The sequence below is a fragment of the Danio rerio genome, chromosome 3 (assembly GCF_052040795.2).
Source record: "Danio rerio strain M-AB ecotype USA chromosome 3, GRCz13ab, whole genome shotgun sequence".
Taxonomy (NCBI): domain Eukaryota; kingdom Metazoa; phylum Chordata; class Actinopteri; order Cypriniformes; family Danionidae; genus Danio; species Danio rerio.
In genome coordinates, this window is record NC_141023.1 from 36,944,236 (window position 1) to 36,969,565 (window position 25,330).

The 25,330-nt window shown below is 35.7% G+C and overlaps 1 protein-coding gene across 29 annotated transcripts in view; it reads right to left on the reverse strand.

Annotated features, from left to right (window-relative positions):
- Positions 1 to 25,330, reverse strand: part of srcin1a (SRC kinase signaling inhibitor 1a) — a 243,469-nt gene that overhangs the window by 158,516 nt on the left and 59,623 nt on the right. For 7 of the 29 annotated variants that reach the window (XM_087243085.1, XM_087243079.1, XM_087243076.1 and 4 more), the window contains exon 1: positions 2,605 to 2,751. The exons of 18 other annotated variants lie outside the window; for them this stretch is intronic. In XM_087243085.1, the coding sequence (XP_087099211.1) occupies positions 2,605 to 2,632 (28 nt within the window). In that variant the 5' untranslated portion in view covers positions 2,633 to 2,751. Of the gene's footprint in view, positions 1 to 2,604; positions 2,789 to 22,355; positions 22,704 to 25,330 lie in introns of those variants that run through there. 4 more of the 29 variants (NM_001443094.1, NM_001443093.1, NM_001443092.1 and 1 more) reach the window with 2 other exon arrangements.

Below are 25,330 nucleotides of genomic sequence, written 5' to 3' on the forward strand. Positions count from 1 at the left end.
TTTCATTAGTGGTCCCAGACACTTGAAACCCAAGCAATGCAAATAATCTCCACAATCAAAACAGAGCCTGAAAAATGGCAAATATACAAAGCCATTCCAGATTTAAAGTAGCATTGGTGAAGAACATCTAAACAAAGTTAAATCTGTGTGAACTGGAAGTTACTGTGACTTTCAATTCAGTATGTTGATGTACTTCCAGCTAAAACTGAATACTGAGTAGGGGGCAGCGCTTTCTTTTTGCACAACATTTCCTCATAGTATACAAATGGTATGAGGCGTGTGATTAAAAACATAGAAGCAAATGGTCAGACTTTGATTGAAAATTACCAAAACAAACTTTTTTTTTTTGTGGATTAATTTGCCGGTTCATTCTGCTGTGGTGAATTTCAGGGACTAAGCCATAGGATAGTGAGTGAATGAGTGGATTAACTTGCACAGATCCATTGTTAAATTAATAGTTAAATGAATTTCTAAAGAATAACAATGTGAGCTGGCAAAATAAACTGTACATTTCAGGACTTAATAAGAAAAAAAATAATCAGTTTTGCACCCAACTTGGCTCTTCGTGCTCTTCAATGCTTATTACTTTCATACAGTATCTATTTTGCCCAACTCTATCCCATCATCATTCCAATAATACTAAGGAACATGCATATGAAATCTGTCAAAAACTTGAGTCAATAAAGTTAAAGTGCTTTTGCCATTAAAGAAAAAAAATCTTGAATACACTCAACAATCTATTTTAACCTAATCTGCTGTATTGAAAGATGTAGCATTAAGCTAGTTGAATATAAAAGAGAATAACTTTCATTAGTGGTTTCAGATTGTTGGAATGTATAAATACTTCACAGTTTAAACAGACCACATCCAATCCCATCCACCACATTACTTCCCTGACAAAGCCATTCCTTATTCCACTTTAAATGAGTAATAAAAGAGAATTATTAATAAAACTTTACAATAAGGTTGTATTAGTTCATGTTAGTTGATGTACATTACTTAATACCATAATAATAATAATAATAATAATAATAATAATAATAATAATAGTAATAATAATAAAAATAATAATTATTATTATTATTATTAACATGAATAAACAATTAACAATATATTTATTATTTATTTTTGTGGTCATACCTTATTTTACTATACAATTTATACTATTAAGGAACCAATAACTAAAACTGTTACCTTAATAAAAAATGAATTAAATGCTTATTAATAAATTAAGGTAGTAGATGGGTTGAGTTACTGGGTTAGATTAGGGATGAAAAACTATATTTCATAAGTGCTAATAGACAGTTAATATCTTAATAATAGGAAGGTTATAATCAGTGTTGGGAAGTTACTTAAAGTAGATTACAAATTACTGATTACTACTGGAATATTATAATCTGATTACATTACTAGTAACTTCATGTAAAAAGTAATCAGATTACTAATTACTTTACTTTGTAGTTACTTTTAAAACATATATTCACTGAAAAACATTACACTGGGTTGATCACAGTATTCAAAATACTTAAAAGAGTTCACCCAAAACTTAAAATTCTCTCATCATTCACTTTTTCCAAACCGGTTTGTCTTTTTTTCTCACACAAAAGAAGAAATTTAGAAGACAACTATAGGCACTGACATCCATAGTATGAAAAAGTACTGCAGTGTTTGGATGTTCTGTGATTGTCAGAGGTATAGTTTAAAAATTTTTATATATTCCAATGCATGAAGCTGATTGGTTAGCTTTTGTCACGTGACTTGCTGTTTTCAACTGGGTGCACCTAGGAAATGCGAGTGTGTGCATATATAATTTACATAATTTAGCCTGTTTGGGCAGAGTTAGGCCGCTGTGTTTTTAGGCATTGGTGTCCTCTGGTGACGAGTATTATCATAGAATGCTTTCTACTCAAGTGCTTGAACAAGTTGCTGGTTTAGCTAAAAGCAGTCAAAGTTCTTTAGACTGCATTTTAGAACGATATTTTAGTTGTTACGCTCAATGAAATCAAAGTAATCTCTGTTTTTTCACTTGAAGAAGCCAATCTCGTCAGCAACCATTTCAGCTTGCATTCTCCAGCTTTGTAAAAGCGCATGCTTATTAACTGACGTTGCAGCAGAAAATGTGAATTGAAAGAAGCTTTTTTTTCTTCTAAAAACTATATTTGTAACGTAAGTGACACAGTTACATTGACTTAACTAACTTTAATCAAATTACAAAAAAACTTCAAATAGAATTTGTTACATGCATACATGGCATTTCTCAAAAATGTAATTAGAATAGAATAAAGCATTACTGTGAAACGCCTTACACCCTACTCTGGTGATAAAGCAGTAAATGGTGTTACTTATACTGGGTGTTACCATTTATGTTAATGCTAGATAATGAAAATAAAGTTGTTCAGTCTTCATTAACTAATGTTACCTTTCATGAATTTGCTCTTTAATAATGTTTAACTACGACTATTAATAAAAGCTCTGCAAGAATTGTTCATTATTAGTTCATATTAACAAATATGTCAAGTACAATCAACTAATTAAAGCTTATTGTAAAGTGTGACTGAATGATCAAACTAAAGAAAATAAGGAAAAAGAGCAAATGTACCCAACCTGGTTCTTCTTGTTCTTCATTGCTCATCACTTCTTCTATCTCTTATGTCCAGCCTCACCCCACCATCATTCCAATCCATTCCCAAAACAGTTACCCGTATGAGTGAAAATGTCCAAGGCATTGACAGAAAAGCCAAAAGGATGAGTGAAAACGTCCAAAGCATTGACAGTAAAAGAAAGAGCCAGAGCGGGAGGGAGCGAAGGAGGAAGCTCTAGTGGGTTGGGTTGATTACGGAAAGCTTCCTGCCAATCTCTCTTGCTCTCTCATTATCCACAGCTCACTGCACGAAGAGCCGAAAAAGAGGAGAAAAAGCAGCTTTCGTCCCCTTAAAACTCCAGCGTATGTGTTTGTGAGCATTTGTGATGGTGAAAGCTTTACTGTGTGTGTGTGTGTGTGTGTGTGTGTGTGTGTGTGTGTGTGTGTGTGTGTGTGTGTGTGTGTGTGTGTGTGTGTGTGTGTATGTGAGAAACTGAGCAGACGGTGGTAGTGTTCAGTCAGTGGGTGATGGATAAGGTGGGATGTGTCACTGAGGCATCAGTAATATCTAACCTGGCTACCTGACAGTCCTGCTGAGAAACACACACACGCGCAAACATTGTTTCTGTCATGATGTGGACTTTCCATTGACGTTTACTTTGTCTACCAAGTAGATAAATTCTTAGTAATAAACACAAACACAGTATAGGTAAGGGATATATTGAGTTTCAGAATTTTTTTTTTCTTTAAAAGCACTAATCACACATTAAAATCACTTTAGTAATTATTTCTGAACCATGCTATGGAAAAAAGGTATATCCTGTGTACTTTATAACTCTTTTTTTTTAATAAATGCTACAGCATATTGTAGTATACTAATACTGTATATTGTAGTATTCTTTAGTTTTTACTAAAATGGATTGTAGTATAATATAATGTACCCTATACCCTGTACCCAGAAACAACAGCATTGGGTTGTTTGTATATATTAGCTGGCTAGCTCTCTGCAACTCTTACATGGTCACCCACTGAAGCTAATCAGGACTGCACCCAGTTAGTACCTGACATGGGAAAGCTCAACACAATCTCACGGCAATTCGTAACTTTTTCATTTAGTGGCTAATTCGTATGAATTCGTACGATCTAATTCGTACAATTTAGTACGATTTGCTTATCCCCCAATGACGGTTAGGGTTAGAGGTGGGGTCAGGTGCCACGCCTCCTTTTTAAAATCGTACCATTTCGTACGACTGAACTCGTACAAATTCGTACAAATTAGCCACTAAACTGGCAAAACGTAAAATACTTACGTTTTCTCGTGAGATCAGGCTGGAAAGCTAGGTTGCTGCCGGAAGTGGTGTTAGTGAGACCAGCAGGGGGCGCTCAACCTGTGGTCTTTGTGGGTCCTAACAACCCCAGTATACTGATGGGGACTCTGCACTGCTCAGTAAGCGCTGTGTTTCAGATGAGACGATAAACCAGGATCCTGACTAACTGTCATCATTAAAAATCCCAGGATGTCCTTCAGAAAAGAGTAGGGGTTTAATCTATCCTAGGCAAATTTGCCTTCTGGCCTCTGTCCATCATGGCCACCTAACCATCCCCATATCATAATTGGCTTTGTTACTCTGTTATTCTATAATAATTATCTGGTGTGTGGTGTGCAGTCTGGCCCAATATGGCTGCCCTTGCGTCATCTTGGTGGATTGTGCACACTGGCGGTGGATGAGAAGATTCCGCCCAAATAATGTGTAAAGTGCTTTGAGTGTCCAAAAAAGAGCTACATAAATGTAAGGAATTATTAATTAATATTTATTACTGTAGTTGTTTTGTTACCATCTCAACTATAAAATTCTAGAACTATAGACCAACAGATTAGTTCACAGCATTTACAACGAATTACTGTAGAATTACATGGGAAAGGTGTGACAGCTTGTCACTGTGACAGAAATCTTATAGGTGCAACTGACCCCTAAAAATGAAAAGTAAAAACTTAGCCACATTAATGTGTTAATTTGTATAACTTTACATATTGAAATAAATGAAAATAAAGCTGAATTGTTTTTCAAAACGTATAAAAAACATAAAAACAACTGATAAAATCAGAACGTCACAAATTTTTTAAAATAAATTAAATTGCAAAAATAAAAGATTTTAAAGCACTGACGCAGACACATAAAATAAGAAACACAATTTATAACTAGAACAAAACTATAAAGTAACTATTTTAGCCTAAAAGTAAAACTAATTTCAAAACATTTTAAAATTGAAACTCAACACCTAACAAAGTGATCAAGATGTTTTCTTACATAAAACTAATTCAAAACATTTGAATAATATTGGTTAAGCAGCTCACATACTAGAATAAGGCTGACATCAAAGGGTCACGAAACACCCCTCTTTCGGTTAAAGTGTACCTCAGAATTTAAAAAAAAAGATGCTTCATGATGGGTGTGGAGCACTGCGAGTAGAGGGGGAAGTGGAATTGGCTGCCAGAACAGGGTAAAATGAGGGGAAGTGTCAGTTGGCTCACATAATGAGACACAAACTTTGAAGAGACACATGATTTTATAGTTTACGATGTAAAAATGCAAAGAAATAAAGTAAGTAATTTAGTGTCCTGCTACATTTGTTATTCGTAATTTCATATACACACAACCACAATCTGTTATATCATTATACAGATAACCATGTAAACACTATAAATGAGGAGGACTTCTCTCCTCCTGAATCCCCGGTCTGAATGCAGAGATAGTGGATAGCAGTAAAGCAGGTCGCTTGCCCTGTCTATTTCAACTATTATCCCTGCCAGTTCTCAGAAGAATTTTACTCATATGGTGAACACTGCAGCAGGGATAGGCGATGTGTCTGAATGGCAACAAACTCAACTGATAAAAGTTTGCCATTCTCTAATTCTCGTACAGCTCTGCCAACAAAAATGCTTGCTGCAAAACAACAGCTTTGCTGTATTGACCCTGACAGCATCGCGGGGAAAAACATGCAACAAACCCCATGGATCATGTAAACAAACACAAACAACCCATGCCGTACGCAGTCCCACGCAGTCATTGGGTCTCACAGCTTGGCATTTCTGTCTTGCCTTTGGAAAGCACGTGCTCTCATAAATAATTAAGAAGCAGGGTCTTCTCATAGGATAAGAAAACTCTGCTATGAATAATAATGAGAAACCGACGAGTCATTACTCCACTATCAGATGTGTGCTACATCACAGATTTTGATCCCGCCCCAAAAATGATTTTAAACACAGAAGTTGAAATTAGCTGGCTAAAGCTCAAACTTATCCAGTTTTCCTCACAATTAAAGCTGACTGGTTTTAACGTTGATGCTCAACACACACAAATCTGTTAAAATCTAAAAAAAAAATACTCCAGGGTTTCGTGAAACTTTAAAAATAACCAATACAATAAATGTATTTGTTTTAAAGAAAGTGTAACAGGTTTACGCCAGCTTCATTTCTGGATGAACTTTGTTTTCTGGTTTTATAGGCATTGTGTTCACAATCCAGTTTAGACAAATTTTCACAGTGGACTGTCACTCTTCATGAAACACTGAATGCACATGTAAGATTGTTTTCTCCCCCCAGGGAAATATTTCCAAAGAACCAGACAAATCCCTTGAGAGCAGCAGCACTGAGCCTCTATTAACTGAAGACAAGTACAGGCCTACACACTCTGATCTTCCAGCACAACACAACAAAAGCTGATCAAAGAACAATTCTTTCTATCAATTTCACTTTTCTTCAGGCTGCGGCTCCACTGAGGAGCTGACGTCCATAATTAAGCAGCATCAGACACACCGCTGCCCTGGTTTACCTATCTGCTGACGAACTGTACAATCTTTTTTCAGATCTGCTCTTAAAGAAGCAAACCTTCTGTTAGGTCTGAACGCAGGGCATCTTTATTGATGAACATCTAGTGTGTGGGAGGCTGCGCCGGCGTTTGGATGTCACAAACAGTGGCAGATTTTTTCCCTCCTCTTCTTAAAGCAATCTTTTTTCTTTACATCACCCACTGAACTCACTCTATTCTGCTGGAAAAAAATCGCTTAGAGTGTAGAAATATATAATCACACAAATTTGTACAGATAAACATACATTGAGTATGAGAGATCAAAATTAGAGAACAGCTTAAAAACATTGCTTTACAATAAAGACACCAAAATCTCTTTGTATTGTGGAAAACACTGTGGCCAAAATTAGAGAATAGCAGTGATTGTGGCTGAAAGAAAAACTAAAACTGAAAGTTTTAGAAAATAAAACAATTAGGAAGTGTACCAACTGCCCATTTGAGTATCTGCAAATAAGCCTGTGCTTTTGTGGAAGATCAGTCTATTTAACCCTTATATGCTGTTGAGGATGTTTTCATCCACTCTGGGGTAAATTTGTGTCTTGATTTGGCCATAACCTTTTCTGTGTTTTAACAAACAGAATTTTTTTTGGTGACAAATCTTATTTTATCACAAATTTTGAGAAAATGCTTTGAAATTATTAAAGAACTCAATGATACACTCTGGGCAAATTTACTACCCTTTTGTTATGTAATAAAAACATCCACTACATTAAACTGTTGTAAAAATGCATCAGATTTTTTTTTTCAAAAATGTTTGCATAAATCTGTTAATCAACCTTAGTCCTGATCAAAACTACGTTTTGAAAATGTGAAAATTGTGTTTACAAAAATTACAGGTTTTTAACTCTTTAATTTCCAGATTCATAAATAAAGTCACTCATTCGGTGAAAAAACACACAAAATGAAGTATTTTTAATATAAAAAGTAATTGTGGACTGGATTTTTTCAATCTTTTATCAACGTCTTAGACATATGAAACATCATTGCCTTTGATGCCTTGTTTTTAATCAATTTTCTTTTTTTCTCACTAATTTACTGTTGGTGGTGTTTTTGCCCCATTGACTTTCATTATAACTACATTTTTTGATTACAAAACCATGACACAATATAATCATGCATTTTTGACTGTTGGTAGTTTTCCCTGTTGTTAAGAGGCCAAATTTATATCATCAGTTGGCACCATTAACCCTTTAGATAGGCCTGCCCAAAACAAAAGCTTAGTTTCTGGAGTTTATATGGAGTTTAACAACAAATTAAAATGAGTGTGCGAGAGTGACTGTATGCACTAACCTGTCAGAGAAAAACAAAATATGCATCTCAGCTCTCAGAACTACATGGAGTAAATAAAAACAAAGACTGTGTATTTATGCAACATCAAATGTGGTTACAATGGAAGTCAATAGAGCAAAAACAGCCACCAACTGTAAATTATGAAAAAAAAGAAAATAATTTTGTGAAAAAAAATAATTAATCTAACAACGCATCAAAGCCAGTGTTGTTACTAATCATTCACATGTCCAAGAATGTGATTAAAGGTAAACAAATCCAGTCCATACTTACTTTTTATGTTGAAAATACATCATTTTGTGTTTTTTTCACCAAATCAGTGACATCATTTGTGAATTTGGCAATTAAAGAGTTAAAATCTTATTTTTTTCTAAACAATTTAGCAGTTTTGATCAGGACTGAGGTTGATTAACAAATTCAGGCAAAATATATATATATATATTTTTTTATTTATTTATGTGATGTATTTTTCACAGCAGTTTCAATTCATTGGATGTTTTCATTCCTAACATAACAAAAGGGTAGTAAATTTGAACAGTGCACAAAGGCTAAGAACTTCAATGAGGTCAATACAGTGTGTGATTTCAGAAAGGTACAAAATCACTCTGTACAGAAAGATTGCATGCAATGTAAAACCTTAACTCACAATTCACTGCACACACACTATACGTGTGAAGTCAACATGTCACACTCCATTTTTCAGATTTTTTGTTTAATGGTGGTTGGCAAACCAGTATATACAGTAATGCATTTATGCCACTTAATGGGGAGAAGTGTGATGCTAGGAGGGCCAGAGGATAAATGTTCATGCCTAACTGAGCCTGGTTTCTCTAGAGTTTTTCCCCCTTCACTTTCGTCAATTGGTGAAGTTTGTTCCTCACTGCTGGTGCCACTGGCTTGCTTGGTTTGGGACTTGTGGAGCTGCACATCGATGGATTTTCTCTTCAGTGACTGGACTTTCATCAGTGAAAATTAAATCACACTAAACCAAACTACAACTGAACTTAAACTCTAAAATCTGGACTGAAGCAATAACAATTTTCTAGAACTTCTATGTTAAGCTACTTTGACACAATCTACACTGTAAAAGCACTATAAAATCGAAGATGAATTGAATTGAATTGAATAGGATGGACATTATATCCTTTAATATTGCACCCCATGCAAACCTGGATGTGTGTATGTGTCTATTTTTGTTTTTTGCTGTTGCAGTCTGGGGAAAAGCACACAAATGGTTTGTGGCTCTGAGCAATTCACTCTAGAGGGCCAACAAAAATTTTGGACACGTCTGAAAAATCATCCAACCACCCGACTGCAGATTGCGAGAGTTAAATCTCCATTCCCCCTGCACACTGCATGAGCACAGCATGGCAAATGGTGCACGAAAAAGCTGAAATTTGGCATGATTCAAAGAAGAGTCACATCAGTTTATATTCGGCTCAAAATATGACCAAAATCGCACGATGACCTTAATGAGTAGTGACATTTTAAGGGTGCAATATACTAAATGTCACAAAATTTGACTATGTGGCTGAAAGGCTCATCCATTTGGTATTGATTTGGACAACCTGCTGCCTGAGAACTTCACTCACTATAAAGCAGCTCATGATCATAAAATCTCAAAGGTTTATTAGAAGATTTCTAACATATCATAAGCTTATGTGATGGCAATATTGCGAGGTTTTATGTAAACATAGTTACCTTTTTAGTTTTGATATTTTTAGTAAATTTAATTATCTTAAATTGGCTTTTTAATCTTTAAATAATCATGGTCTAATGGTGTTTTCAGATTTAATCAGTAGGCATCAAACCTCTCACAGAGTCACATGAGCAACTGCTAAAGGTGACTGCCTTGTACCAAAGTGTAAGACCTCTTTTGGTCAATCAGTTTTTTTTTTCTGTTAAAGGAACCAAATTGTGGAATGATTAACCTGATGGCCTAAACTTAGAAAGTAATATAAATATTTTTAGAAGTGTTCTTAAAAAGTGGTTAAAAACAAAACAGCAGTGTTTGCACAAATAATTTACAATCAGTTTGTTTAATCATGCCGCCTTTGCTTTTGCTTTACAGCAATTTTACATAAAGAATTATAATGTTGTGTATTTGTATCTATTTTATTTTCATTTTATGTCAAACCGCCCGTGGACAGGTGTTGAGAACTGGCAAGTCTGCTAAAACACTTAAACAAATGCATTTGGTTGTCCAGTGTAATTGTGACGTCCATGTCAAATTAATAAATAAATGAAGTTTGTCTGATAATTAAGGGGGCGTCACAATGGCACAGTGAGTAGCACGATCACCTCATAGTAAGAAGGGCATTGTTTCGTTGTTATAAACCATTTTGATGTGGTAATGTCATTGGCCCATGAATATTTCCTGCTTGTTATCATACTATTTCATAACTGTGTAACAAGAGGCAATTCAATCATATCTTCACGTTAAAACAGCTATCATAACATTGTTTATCAATATGTGGACCTTTTTGGATTCTCAAAAGCTATTGAAATTAAACATGTAAAATAGGAACTAGGACCACTGTTATTGTGAACATTCCTCAAAATGGCCTATAGTGGAATTGGGTATCCTAAATTGGCCGAAGTGTATGAGTATGTGTGTGAATGAGAGTATATGGTTGTTTCTCTGTGATGGATTGCAGCTGGAAGGACATCCACTGCTTGAAACATATGGTGGATAAGTTGGCGGTTCATTTTGCTGTGGCGACCCCTGATTAATGAAGGGACTAAGCCGAAACGAAAATGAATATATGAGAGTCTGATAATTAGGAAAATTATCACCATGTGCAACATTAGACCAATACATGTACGTAATCTGGAAGTGTTCACTAATTTTCATTAGTGTTGCTTTTTATATTAGGTTTTCGGAATATACAGTTAGAATTCAGAATTTTTAGCCCCCCTGTTTATTTTTCCCCCCAACTTCTGTTTAACAGAGAAAACATTTTTTTCCAACACATTTCGAAACATAATAGTTTTAATAACTCATTTCTAATAACTGATTTATTTTATCTTCGCCATGATGACAGTGAATAATATTTGACTAGATATTTTTCAAGATATTTTTAGCTTAAAGGGGCTAATAATTTTGACCTTAAAATATATGTTTTACTTAAAACTGCTTTTATTCTAGCCTAAATAAAACAAATAAGACTTTCTCCGGAAGAAAAAATACTATCAGACATACTGTGAAAATTTCTTTGCTTTGTTAAACATAATTTGGGAAATATTTAAAAAAAATACAAAAATTAAAAGGGGCGCTAACAATTCTGACTTTAGTTGTATGTCATATGATATAAACCCGTGAAGGGTTGGTTCATTTAAAAAAAAGAAAATGTATAATTCACCCTCATGTTGATTTAAACACATGAAAATATTCCACTTCAAATATCAAAATATTCCATGTGATTTCAGGGGTTGGGTCGAAATATTATCAAGCTAAATAATTATTTTGTGGGTACATAATTAAAAAATTATTACTTTATTCAAAAGTTTCTTTATTTCTGAGCTCATATTTTGCAGTGACATATTTTGGTATTAGTCTGAACTTTAAACAAGTCAGGACTGTTGCTGTCTATGGAAGAGCAAGGAGATCTCATGTTTTATCTAATATATCTTAATTTGCGTACCGAAGATGAACAAACATCTCAGAGGATTGGAAATACACGAGGGTGAGTAATTATTAACATAGTTTTCATTTTTGGATGAATTAATCCATTAAGACAATTACCATTATTCCTGTTAGGATAGCTTCAAAGAGGACTAAGCAGTGACCTTGAAATTTAAGAAAATGTAGGTTGCTCTCAAATGTTGATCTCTGCTGTGCAATATGTGATAAAGCCTGACAACTGCTAAATGGCTAAAGCATGCATACAGCAGTAACAGACTGATATTTTAAGCTGCATGACCTTGAAAGCATAAATATTCTCATATTGTGACATTGCATTTGACTGCTCACAAAGTATGAACACTTAGAAACATTAATGAAAGGTTTTTAATGATAAAAATAGAGATCAGGTTTGGTAGGTGAACCCTTTTTGTAGCTCTTTGCAGGTTTGAGAAAATTTGCTAATGGTGTGTGTGTGTGTGTGTGTGTGTGTGTGTGTGTGTGTGTGTGTGTGTGTGTGTGTGTGTAATATACTCTAGGACTATCATAAAAAGAAGTATGACATGTATTGAGTGAATCTCAGGCACGCTAAATTACATTTTGGGGCCAAGAGCTGCTCTTTTAAGCATGAGTGCGCAGACAGATCACGTCCTGAGGTTTAGACCCCTGGTTCCCCAGTGCTGTGTTTTAATTGGCCGTTGTCAGGACCTCTGCACTGATGTAACAGGTTTTAATTGCCCATCAGGTAATTAGTCAGTATTCAGGAACTTTTCAGACAGCTTACTCCTGTAACATTCTTTAACATCTGCTCACTTTTACTGAGATCAAGTTTAAATGTTAGTGTGAGTGTATACGTACATTTACCCTTACTAATAAGTCAAAATCTGTTTCAATATGATATTATTGTAAAGCCTGTTCACTTGAGGAAGGCACAGGATCACATGATTTATCAAAAGACGTAGATTTATGGATAAACACTTATATGGATAAAACACAGGAATACAGTGTTCATGTTATTATGGAGACATGGTACCGGTCAATCAATTCAATGGGCAGGGAAAGCTGCACTCCCACATCACATTGCAGTGGGCTTCAAAATCCCTGGTATTTGGGTCCTATTATACTGTTAGAATTGTTTTTAAAAAGAGACTTCTTGTGTTTATACCACTCCAATATGACTGTAGACACACTATATCTGCTTACAGTTCTGTCCAAACAGCTTAAAGAAGACGATTTTCATCATACTGTAGGTCCCCTTTAAATGAACTCAACAGTTACAAGTCAAAACAGATTTACTCACATTTTTATGTAAGGTTAACTTGTCTATTTTAAGTGATAGGGTAATATTAGATTGCTAAAGACAACCCTTTAAACACTATCCTGCTTTACCTTCTTCTATACATTAGAAAAAAAATAGATATGTGAAGCAAACATATTTAGCATTATGCAATAAGCTGTGCCGAAATGAATCTTCATTAATTGATAATGTCACATAATCACTTTATGTGTGAAAAGAAACTAAACTTGTTGGATTTTTTTTACTGCCTCTATTGTTCATTTCTGTGTAACTGCAGTGCACTGTAATTTTTTTAGGGTTGTTATATGTTAGCAGACACGTTCTTCTCTAATAAGCCTTGATAGTGAGACATGCATGTCAAAAAACATATACACACTGTAAAAAAAATGCACAAAGATATGTTGATTGAAAATTATTTAATATTTCCATGTTAATAAAATTAAATAATTTTTGGGCGCACTGCACCTTTAAGATTTACTTTGACATTCATGTCATTTCAAAACTGGATGATTTTCTTTCAAGTTATTTTTGAAGATGTAATCAAATAGTTTTTGGCGCTGCGATAAAATTCTGTTATTTCTAAATATTAAAAAGTCCCAATACTAGTATAAAAGTTAATTAGCATTTATGTCTATGTTGAATGAAATAAAAAGAGTTTGAACTCTTATAACTAACACGCAAAAAATGTAGCCCTTTTTACAGTAATTTGCTATAATCATGCTAATTAGATTAATTTCACTATAAAATTCGGAATACAATGCACTATTGTGAGTTTTTACAATTAAATCCTGTAAAAGTGATACTAAACTTATTTACTATGAAAAGTTACAGTAACGTGTTGTGAAAAACTAAATATGTTTTACAGTGTAAAATAGACATTAAAGAACTTAGTGAATTAGTTCAGTCTTGTTTGTGCATGTAAAAAAAAGTTTGTGTCTTTTTATGACAAACAGAAAAGCGAGATGAATCTGCTCTTATTCAATAGTTGTGCTTTCAGAAACTAGTGATTAAGGGTTTACTTTTAATTGGGTTCAAAAAAGCGAACGCAATGATTTTCAAATACCGTGTTTGAAGAAAATCTTGTATTTGTGTGTGTGTGTGTGTGTGTGTGTTTGTTTGTTTTGTGTTGTTGAGCTTTCCTTGTATTTTCCCAGAGTTTCCTCAAGAGAGTTTTGCTGTAGGGAGCTAACACTCACAGAGAGAGTGTCTGAGGGTCGTTAGATACACAATCTCATGGATTTGCAGCAAAAAATAGCTTTCTGCTTGAATATTCATCAAGTGATATACATCAAGTGTAACACCCCGGAGGTGGCAAGAGTTAATTTCTGTAATTTATGTGCATCCTGCCGGTGAGCTCTGTGAGCACTGAGGTCTGCCGTATTTCAGCTGAATTAACGGATGATTCTTTAATTAGTGAAGGCTGAAACAGTGTGAGTCCAAACTAACAGCCATTTAATTACCATGCACAAACACACAGCACTGATACAATGAACTTTGAGAGAATAATTGTGGGTATTTGGCTTATCTCTGGAAATCTGGCTAAAGACGCTTGGTTTTTAAATGAAGCGTTTCTTCAACTACAACACATTTGGGTCTCAGAAGTTGAGTTTTGTTAAAACTGGGGTCATAATACACCAAACAGACCTCAAAGAACTAAAAGAATCCCGTCATGTGTGATGAAAAGATGGCAAAAATGTATTTAGAAATTAAATTAAATTAAATTAAATTAAATTTAATTACATTTAATTAAATTAGGGGGTGAAGCGGTGGCACAGTGGGTGGTACGTTCGCCTCACAGCAAGAAGGTCGCTGGTTCGAGCCGCGGCTGGGTCAGTTGGCGTTTCTGTGTTGAATTTGCATGTTCTCCCCATGTTTGCATGGGTTTCCTCTGGGTGCCGGTTTCCCCTACAAGTTCAAATGTATGTGATATAGGTGAATTGGGTGGCTAAATTGTGTGCATTGAGTGTGTATGGATGTTTCCCTGTGATGGGTTGCGGCTGGAAGGGCATCTGCTGTGTAAAACATGTGCTGGATAAGTTGGCGGTTCATTCTGCTGTGATGACCCTGGATTAATAAATTTGTATTTGCACATTTGTATGTTATTTAAAATGATATTATTCAGATGCCGCTCTGTGGCATGGCAGAAATATGAACAGAGAGACGTACAGTAGCTGAGTCATAGCTGGGCTTGCGGCGTGAGTTAGTGTACCATGATAGAAACCTATGTTTAGAATTCTAAACTGCATGGTGCTGCATGGCGTGGCTTGGTGCCGAGCGATGCATCCTATGTGTGACCCCCTTAAGCTGAAGGAAAATTAATGAATGTTTAATAAAAAAAAACTGTATTTGCCTTTTCTATAATATGTGTTTAGTGATTTAAATTAAACTATAAAAGTATTTTTTTTGACAATAATAAATATCATTTCAATTATATAGCAGTTTTTTACAACTTTTTTTGGCCAAGGTGGTTTCTAACAAATCAACAGAAGCACAGTCAGACAACAACAAACAGACTAAAAATAACGATCATACCTCCTAGCAGCCAAATGCCTTGAAGAACAAATAAGTCTCAAGTCTTACCGTACGTTCACACCGAAAGCGGCGAGAGCGTCCAAGGTCGCTCTGGCCGCCCTGGCGACAACGCTGTCTGCCTTCAGCTCCTGCGGCGAGAGCGTCAAAACTCGCTACATCGATCTCTTATTTAAAGGAGCCGTTGCAGCATATCAGTTACATTCCTGCATAAGACATGTTTTTAGCGTGAAAATGTTGCGCACTTCTTATCAAATTCATAAAACAATGGAAGATCAAGTTGCGTGTGGTGTGGCTTTGCTCTATTTATCCACTATGTGTCCATATGTCTGAAATATCCTGAAGCAGCAGTACTGTTTTGTACTGTCACATCGCGTGAGATTCCCGCTTTTTTAAGATAAATATATAACATTAATGAACATCAGTAACTCGCCAGTAACTTATTTAATGTATGTTCCTGTAGGAAAAAATTGTAAATAATTGGAAATCCGGCGACCGCAATAATCAAACCCTTGGGAACAACTGTGGTCGGAACCAAAGTTCACAGGTCTGTGTTCTCTGAACTGCTATCAAGCGATGGACGTCTTCATTCTGATTGCTTGCCGCCAAACCGCGTCATAGCTCATTACCATAAAGTTGACTTCATTTCAACTCTCCTCGACGCTCACGCCGGCGAAGACGCGCCGCGCTGCTCCTCGCCGCTTATCGCCGCGTATCGCCGCCGCCTCTCATTGAAAATGAATGACTTCCGGCTACTTTGACGCTCTCGCCGCTTTCGGTGTGAACGTACGGTTAGGGCTCTATTTTGATGATCCATGCGCAAAGGGCAAAGTGCAGGGTGCAAACGCATTAGGGGCGTATCAGAATCCACTTTTGCTAATATAACGACAGAAAAATCTGCTTTGCGCAGTGGCGCATGGTCTAAAAGGGTTGAGCTTTTTTTCTTAATGAGTTATTGGTGTGTTTTGAAAACAAGCCAATCAGAGTCCCTTTAAGAGCCAGCTGTGTTGCGCCCTAGTGCATTTGCTATTTACATAAAGTAAAGTAAGCTTAAGTGGAAAAACTGAGCATTTCACAAGCAAGAAAACAGTTAAACAGAGCATCTACAGTGCGAGAATGAGTTAAATTAGTAACTTTCACTTTCACTCTCGTGGATAGGGAAACGTGTTGTACGCACAGACATCAATTTGCCTTTAAATAATTAATTCCGTTTTTAAGCGCAAAGATTTAAAACAAATATAAATAGAGATATAATAAATAATACTACTAATAATAACATTATACAAAAGCAAATTGTCATGAATGAACTGAAAAAGCCTCCCGAGATGAAGAAGGCAAGAAAGTATGGTTTTTATATTTATAGTATGAAGGCTAGAATATAATATGTTATCCTTCAAATTAATATCCTATATATCATTATTATAACCTATATATATCCTTAATATATCCAATGTATATATTCTTAACATTTTAATTCTTTTTCATATGTAAAGATGTGTGTATTGCTCTACATCTTGTGTGTATTAAGCAGCGTGTTAGGGAGGTGCACAACTAACACGCTCTGCGCTGGACAATAGACCGGCTTTGTTCTGGTCTATAGAACAGACTATTATAGTTTCTCAAAATAGCAACTCGCCTCAACACACCTCCTTTTTTAGATTAGAACACCTATGGGTGCACATATGGGCTCAAATGCAATTGTTATTTACACAGCGTGGCGCAAATCGTCAAAACAACTCTTGGTAGCAAAACAACTAGCAAACAACAATTGCGTTGCGCCTTGCACCACATTGCGCCGGGTGTATGATAGGGCCCTTAGTCTTAAAGCTGGTGAAGGAAGGTGCTTGTCTTATTGACAGTGGTTAGGTGTTCCAAAGCTTTTTATGCCCATGCTATTTAAAGAAAAATATATTTGAGTTTATTTTCCAAACTTGCACAGCACAGCTGAATAAAAAAAGCATGTTGAAAAAGAACCATTTGCATGAGGAAAAAAGCCGGCGACTTAGAAAGAGGGAGATATCTAAAATCTAATGTGTTTTCATGGCTGTTTTCCTTCCTTGGCAAGCTCTCAGGCACTGATAACAAACTCAGAGATACAAACACACACACACACACACACACACTCCCTCCCTCACACCTCAGCAGACAACACTGTGAGACCATGAAGACTCCCAGTCAGCCCAGACGTCTAGATCCACAACACTGCTGAATAATGTAAGGGCTACACATGGCGAAGTCTGGGCTTTTCCGTGGACAACAGTGGAGCGATCTGGAAATCTTAGCACTAATGATAAGAAAGAAAACACAGCAGTGACAGCGACTAAAATAAACAGCACTTCAATGGCAGTTACATATCTTGAAGACTTATTAGGGTACAATATACAGTTTATTATTCAACAAAATGTTTCCTATTGGAACCAAATGAACTAAATTTGATTTCATTATTAAAGTGAACATTGGAACAATTTTGCAGCACGGCGGGGCGGTGGGTAGCACGATCGGCTCACAGCAAGAAAGTCGTTGGTTTGAGCCCCAGCTGGGACAGTTGCCATTTCTGTGTGGAGTTTGCATGTTCTCCCCATGTTAACGTGGGTTTCCACCAAGTACTCCAGTTTCCCCCACAAGTCCAAAGACATGTGCTATGATGAATTGAATAAACTAAACTGTCCATATAGTATGTGTGTAAAATGAGTGTGTATGGGTGTTTCTCAGTGTTGGGTTGCAGCTGGAAGGGCATCCACTGCGTTAAACATATGCTGGAAAAGTTGGTGGTTCACTCCGCTGCGGCGACCCCTGACTAATAAAGGGACTAAGCCGAAAAAAGATTGAATGAATGAATGAATGAATGAATGAATAAATGAATGAAAAATGAATAAATGAATGGACCAGTTTTCTGTCCACACTACATGCCCCTTAGGTCCTTTGGTCAAACTAGTGTTTTGATTCGTTCTGCTAATGATAGGTTTGGTCACTGCAAAGGCTTTCGGTCTCTTAAAAGTAAAGACAATGTATGCTTGGGGCATACTCACACTATGTACACTTACCAATGTTATGTTTGGAGTTTACAGATTTAAAAAACATATTTCAAAATATTGTGTGAGTTTACAGATTATAATATTATAATGTTTACACATATACTTTTCAATAATCTAAATGACAAATATCTTCTATATGTTTATATGTTCAAACATATCAATACAAATTTTGTATGCAGTATACTTTCACATTTACATATTATTCATATGTTGGATTCAATGATATATTTATGTATGGGCTCCAAATCAGATGATTATTTCTTCGACATTTAATCATCAGATAAATTTAATATTTGTGACATTGTAAAGACACAGTATTGTTAAAAAAAAAAAAAAGGGACTAAGGGACTTGTAAAAAATTTTTTTTAAAAAATCACAGATTTGGCATGACAAACATCTCTACGGCTGAAAGATTTTTCACTTGGTTTTCATCTGGACAACCAAAAATGGGATGCTTTCAGTTAAAAATCTCATTTAGGTCTTTAATAAAGTACTTCAGAATATACAGTATGCAACTCATCGAATACTAACATTTCACTCCTATAAGAATTACTCCTGTTAGAAAAACTTCAACTAAGCGGTGACCTTGGAAGGTTGTTCCCCGTTTTATTGACCTCTGCTTTATAATATATTATCATGGTGCATGTGTTAGCACATGTTGAATGCATTATCTCTTAGCACATATGTTTCAATTCCAGGCCTAGACATCACAGAATGATGTGACTATTGATGGTAAAAGCATTTGCAGCAGACAGCCAGTACCTCTGCATTTTATGCCAGAGCAAATTGGAATTGTATTTCGGGGGAAAAATTGCAGCATAAAAACAGCATGTAATTATCTACAGCTGCCAGGCGCTATTATCATCACATACAACAATTACGGATTAAATCAGCAAACTTTAAATGACACACTTTGCGAGCGTATCTGCAAGGCAGCAGTGCATTATGGGTATGCACCTTGGCTCACACTGATAGGCTGAATATATTCCGTCTCATTTTCCAAGAATTTTGTTGTATTACATTAAACATTTATGGTGAGTTGCACACACACATACACACACACACACACACACACACACACACACACACACACACACACACATTAACGTACATACGTAAACAAGCGCAAAGTGCCTCAGAATGCTCAGAATAACAAATTTTGCACAGAAAAGGAATGTCACACATGGAAATCTGTCATGTAATGCATCAGTCACACATCAAAACAGATTCACAAGGACACGCACACACTCAGAAAGCAAGATAAGAAGGACTGGAGCTATTTCAAACTGGCTAAGCAGGTGTAGTCTGAATATATAAAGAGACAGGGACAGAAGGAGTGCAATATGTCTAGCTTTTTGGGGGAAAGCCATATTTACAATGTCGAGTGTTTGTTAGTTTTTGTAGTTGCTCCGCATATTAACTGCAAAGGTTTAGAATTTTAATCTTTTGACATCACACTATATTTTAGGGTACAACTCTGGTTATTAACAAACCATTAACTAAGATGTTTAACACAATAAAGCACTAATTTGCTGCTTATTAATAGATTAATGTAGTAGTTGGGTTTAGGCAATGGGCAGTATTATGCATTTAGGTTAGGATAAACTTTGGGCAAAAAAGTGCTACAAAGTTGCAGCAGACAATAAAATAAATAAAACAAACAAAACAATTAAGAACATACATTGTTTACAAAATAAGACTATATATAAATGTATGAATTTCAAGTATATAAAACACACACCACAGTCAGGTGCGAATATACTACAGGTGCATTTTCCTGCTAGAGTTCAACAGTTTTATCAAGGTAGGAACAAACGACAGCTTCAATGTATTGTTTTTTTGGTCTATTGGTCTTTTGGTCCTGATGCTAACAGCTAATATTTTGGAATCAGCAGTAATATGTATTGCTCTTCTCATGACCGCCTGTTCATATAGAGCCAGTCTGGGCTCGTATTGCTTTTGTAACAGGGGAAGTGATGCTGACAACAGAGGTGCAGATCCACATGCTGGTTTCTTAGTGAGGTCAGGCAAGCAGTAGTCAATACAGGGGCAACAGATGTATAAGGGCAATCCAGAGTCATATTCAAAATAACAGGCAGATAGTCACAAGGCAGGCAGCAAACAGGATTAAACAAATAAACAAGGCGAGGATCACAAAAACCCTGAAAAACAAGACAAAGAAAAACGCGTTGTAGTGTCACTAAAACAGTAGATAAGACTCCTCATGTGTGTGAGAGGTGTTCTTATGGTCCAAGTAATCAGTCTGTAAGCAGCTTCAGCTGTGAGTGTAATCAGTCATTATCTGGAACATGTGTGTGTGAGCGGAGTGCATGTATGGAGTTGCAGTCCATGAAATGGTGGATTTGTAGTCCTTTACCTTGTGAGTGTTTACCAGCGATCTATGGTGTTTTAGATCGCTGGTGATAAAGACAGTTTTATTCCTATACTTTTTATGGCTGTTTTTTTTTTTATATGAACCAATTTATTTTTCTATTGAACAAGCAGATTTTCAAACCGTTTCAGACTGTGATTCCATAGCAAAAATGACTTTCAAACTAATGATGACTAATGATTTCCGAAGGATCATGTGACACTGAAAGTTAAAAAAGATTCTTATTTAAATCACATAAATAAATCATTTTAAAGTGTTAAATAAGAAAACTATACCCCGACTAGTATAGTACATGATCATTTTGAGTCTATCAGCAGTACATCTCAGCTGTGTATATGTGAATCTGTGTGTAAATGTATGTGTACAAAGCCACATATGTATAGTACATGTCAGTGTGTTTGCTGAAATACAAGACCATCTGTTGATCGCAAGACGCAACCTCTCTGATCTGACGCCTACAGACTCACGCCACAGAACAATGTGTCAAGAAATCCTCCTTTCTGACGCCCTGCAAATAATGATGCCACCAGCAGTAAAAAACGCTCACAGAGCAGCGCTTGACACATATAAAGCTCAAAATAGTTGAGCTAAACTACCAAAGGACCAGAAGCACACAAACTAGAGCTTGTTCATATAGTGGATGCCAGACAAGCTCATAGCAACACCACAAAAAAACATGTTAATTGCTTATTATTTTGTTCCAGTATAACTAAAATATAACACGTCTTGCACATTGCCAAAGATGCTATGTGTGAAATTAAAAGTAAATTTAGTTTCCCTATAAAGAAAAAAATAAAGTTCAAAAAGTTTACAATACAAAAAAAAAGTTTAATAATAGTAATATTTATTATAATAATAAGACACTGAAAACTATAAATAATAGTGCAAATAAGTACTTCACAAATGCCTGTGCTAATCGAAAAAATATTTTGGTTATATATATATTTCAAGAAATTTCAAGAAAGTTCTAAAGTTTATTATTATTATTATTAATAATAATAATGATGATGATGATGATGAATAACCATTAATAATATTAAATTATAGAGGGAATAATAAACAATTTACAATGTCCACGTGATGTGATGTAAAAGTTACTCTGTTTTCATAGCAACAAAAATATACTATTTCAAAAGTTTTTTTATATTAACATGATACTAAAACGTGTATAGATGCAAAAATTAAACCCTAACTCAAACCCTTATCATAGCGTTGATATTATTTGTTAATTAATATCCTCAATTTCATATCAAATCAATAAAAATTTATATAAACCACAACAACATATTTATTCTTATCATACTAATTATTACTATTATATTACTATATTCTTATACTATATTATAAAATAAAACATAAATAATAATAATAATAATAATAATAATAATAATAATAATAATTTATTAATACAGAAAATGTAGTGTGTCAGAGAGCAGGAAAAAGAATGAAAAAGAGAATCTTTAGACAAACAGAAATTAATAAAAAGTTTAGTCGAGATACTAGCCAACAGCCAGAAAATGAATCAAAGATGAAGTAACAAGGGCAGAATAATAAATGATGGAAAGAAAAGAGGATGATAATAAAAAAGCATAACTTACACACACACAAAACTAAGACCTTGACCACACACTTGTAAACATAACAGAAAGCATCTTTAAATCACAGACACACACACACACACACACATACACAGAAGAGCATGTAAGAAACAGACATCTTTGAAGTAGACGCTCTGTCACTTACTCAAAGATGACAGTCAGTCGGTTGCCTTCAGAAGAGGATAAACTGGGGAAGCTGAAGAAATCCAGTGTAAAGATGCCATTATTCCAGCAGTGTGTGAGTGTGCGTGTTACACTCATGTGAGGATGCCGGCGATGCGTGAACATGTGAAGAGGGCAGAATGTGACACAAGCAGGACCATCAGCCAATCAGAGGCAGCGTTTAGACAAACTGGGATCTCCGTGACTCTCTCTCACCTGCTTCCCCGCTCTTATTCCCTCCTTTTGCTTTAGGGGAGAAGTGGAGAGGGTGATAATGGGAGACTGTCCGTCATGCTAGTGAATGACCCAGATTCACAAAAAGAGAAAGAGAGAGGAGGACGAGGCTGGACGGGTGGAAAAGAGAAAGAGAGAGAGAGAGTTTGCAGAAGCGGGGAAGGTATAGCATGGATAAGATGATTTGATTAGAGCCGCTGATCACTGAGCGGAAGAGATGAGAGATCCTCAACTGATAAAAGAGGAAGACAGAGGAGAGAGACAGAAAGAGAGAAAGGAATGGGATGTGAAAGTGTGTGGAAGTAAGCTGAAGTAACGCACAGCGCCTCACTGTGGTGAAAATGCATGATAAATGTATTCACACACAAGCACAAACACACACAGGCACACACACACACACACACACACCTCTAGATAAATGAAGGCACTAAATTAAGGTAGACTTCACATACTAGAAACTATTTATAGCTACAAACTAACCCTAACCTTAACCCAAAACTAATTAACTTAACTAATTTAATTTATTAATTAATTGTATTAGCTTTTGTATTTTCTAAATTGCTTAATTAATAACTTACCATTTAACTTCAAAATAATTGGGAGAGTACATGTAAAAGTGGTATTTATAAATTTCAAAAAATGTCACACCATAGAACAATCATAATGAAATACTGAAAAAAAATCAACGTATCATACACGCACACGCACACACACACACACACACACACACACACACACACACACACACACAAACACACACACACACACACACACACACACACACACCGGCCACTTTATTAGGTACACCTGACATTGACATGATAGCATCAAGCAGTTGCAGCAGATTTGTCGGCTGCACATCCATAATGCAAATCTTCTGTTCAACCACATCCCAAAGGTGCTCTATTGGATGGTTTGAGATCTGGTGACTGTGGAGGCCATTTGAGTACAGTGAACTCGCAGAACTCACAGAGCCCACAGAACTGCCGCTCACTGGATATTTTTTTCTTTGTCGGACCATTCTCTGTAAACTAGTGAGATAGTTGTGCATGAAAATCCCAGTAGATCAACAGTTTCTGAAACTTCCTGTCTGGCACCAACTACTATGCCACGTTCAGTCACTTAATCACATTTCTTCCCCATTTTCAGTTTGAACTGCAGCAGATTGTCTTTACCATGTTACATGCCTGAATGCATTGAGTTGCTGCCATGTGATTGGCTGGTTAGAAATGTACGTTAACAAGCAGTTGGACAGGTGTACCTGATAAAGTGGCTAGTGAGTGTGCATGTACATATATAAAATCAATACATGACTCACATTTACTTTAAATAGATGTAGATCATTATGTTTTTTTATATTTTATTTTGCATTTATCAATAATTAATATAAAAAGTGATCAGTTGAATAAGTGAATGAGAAAATCATTTTTAATACTCAACCCCATTTATGTGACTAAAACATGCTTAAAAAACATTTGGCCAGTCATTTAAAATAAATGTCAAGTCAGTAAAAAAATTAAAAATGCACACTCCGTCCATCATGCCAAAGTGTCTAAGTTGATGTAAAAATGTAAATGTAAGAAATGAAGTGAATAAGGCAGCAGCGAGGCACACCATGCATAACTGCGCAACCTTAAACAGAAGCATTAAGATACTGTAGATTTACATTAAACACAAGCTCTCAGAACACCACCACTGGAGCCAACACAGTCTGTACTATTACAGGCAGCAGCAATGCCTTATATGCAGTAAACACAAGCATTTACGGTACCAGATGAGTCAGCATTATTCAGCACCAAGGACAATTCCAGGCTAACCCAGTTTATCAGTACCATGGACAGCACCAGTGTGCCTCTTAATGCAAATATCAGCACTTTCAAAAGCACTTAAGAGCTGCACAAACAAAGACCTTAAAGAGCAGCTCCATATCAAAACGAACAAAAGTGTGGTGTGTTCTCCATATTCAAAGTAAACACTGCAGACCAATTAGGCAGGATAATATTACATATAGATGCTGACGACAAGTCTGACATAGGGCGGGCATTAGAATTAGGCAAAAATGGCAATTTGTTAGATGAATGAAGGAAGGAAGGAAGGAAGGAAGTAAGGAAGGAAGGAACATTAGGGGAGTCACAATATGCCAAAAGATGAAATGGTTACACTCTCAGTGGGACAGAACAAGCACAATATTGCTCAAGAGGCGCCCTTCACTCGTCCTTCAACTTACAGCTTCTTTTGTTCTCTTTCCTCAAGCGTTTTAAACCACTTTTTAAGGCAGGCATATCACATAAATCAGGATTTGGCTTGCTCTTTTAGAAATGAAACAGCCTGATGCGTTTCAGTATAACTAATAACCCAGAGCTTCGTTCCTGCCGTTTATGAAAATGAAGCTGAAAAAGTGAGCTTTAATTCCAGCATGGATTGTTTTGTCATGTATCACAATGTAATGTAGTTAATTATTTATATTGGATTTAATCATTTGGAAAACTCTTTTATTAACTATACATGCACTTTTTTCATTTGAAATAAGGGTCAGTGAGGACTCTTTTTTTCTTATTTTTGCGCAACTCAAAAAAAAAAGTGATACAAGTTTGAAATGACTTTATGGCAGTAGAAAGCATTATGGCGGAATATTTGATTTTCTGTGAACAGAAAATTGGTTTGTTGTTTTATGGCAATAAATAAAAATAAACATTTTAAGACTGCCATGCAAAGACAATGAAA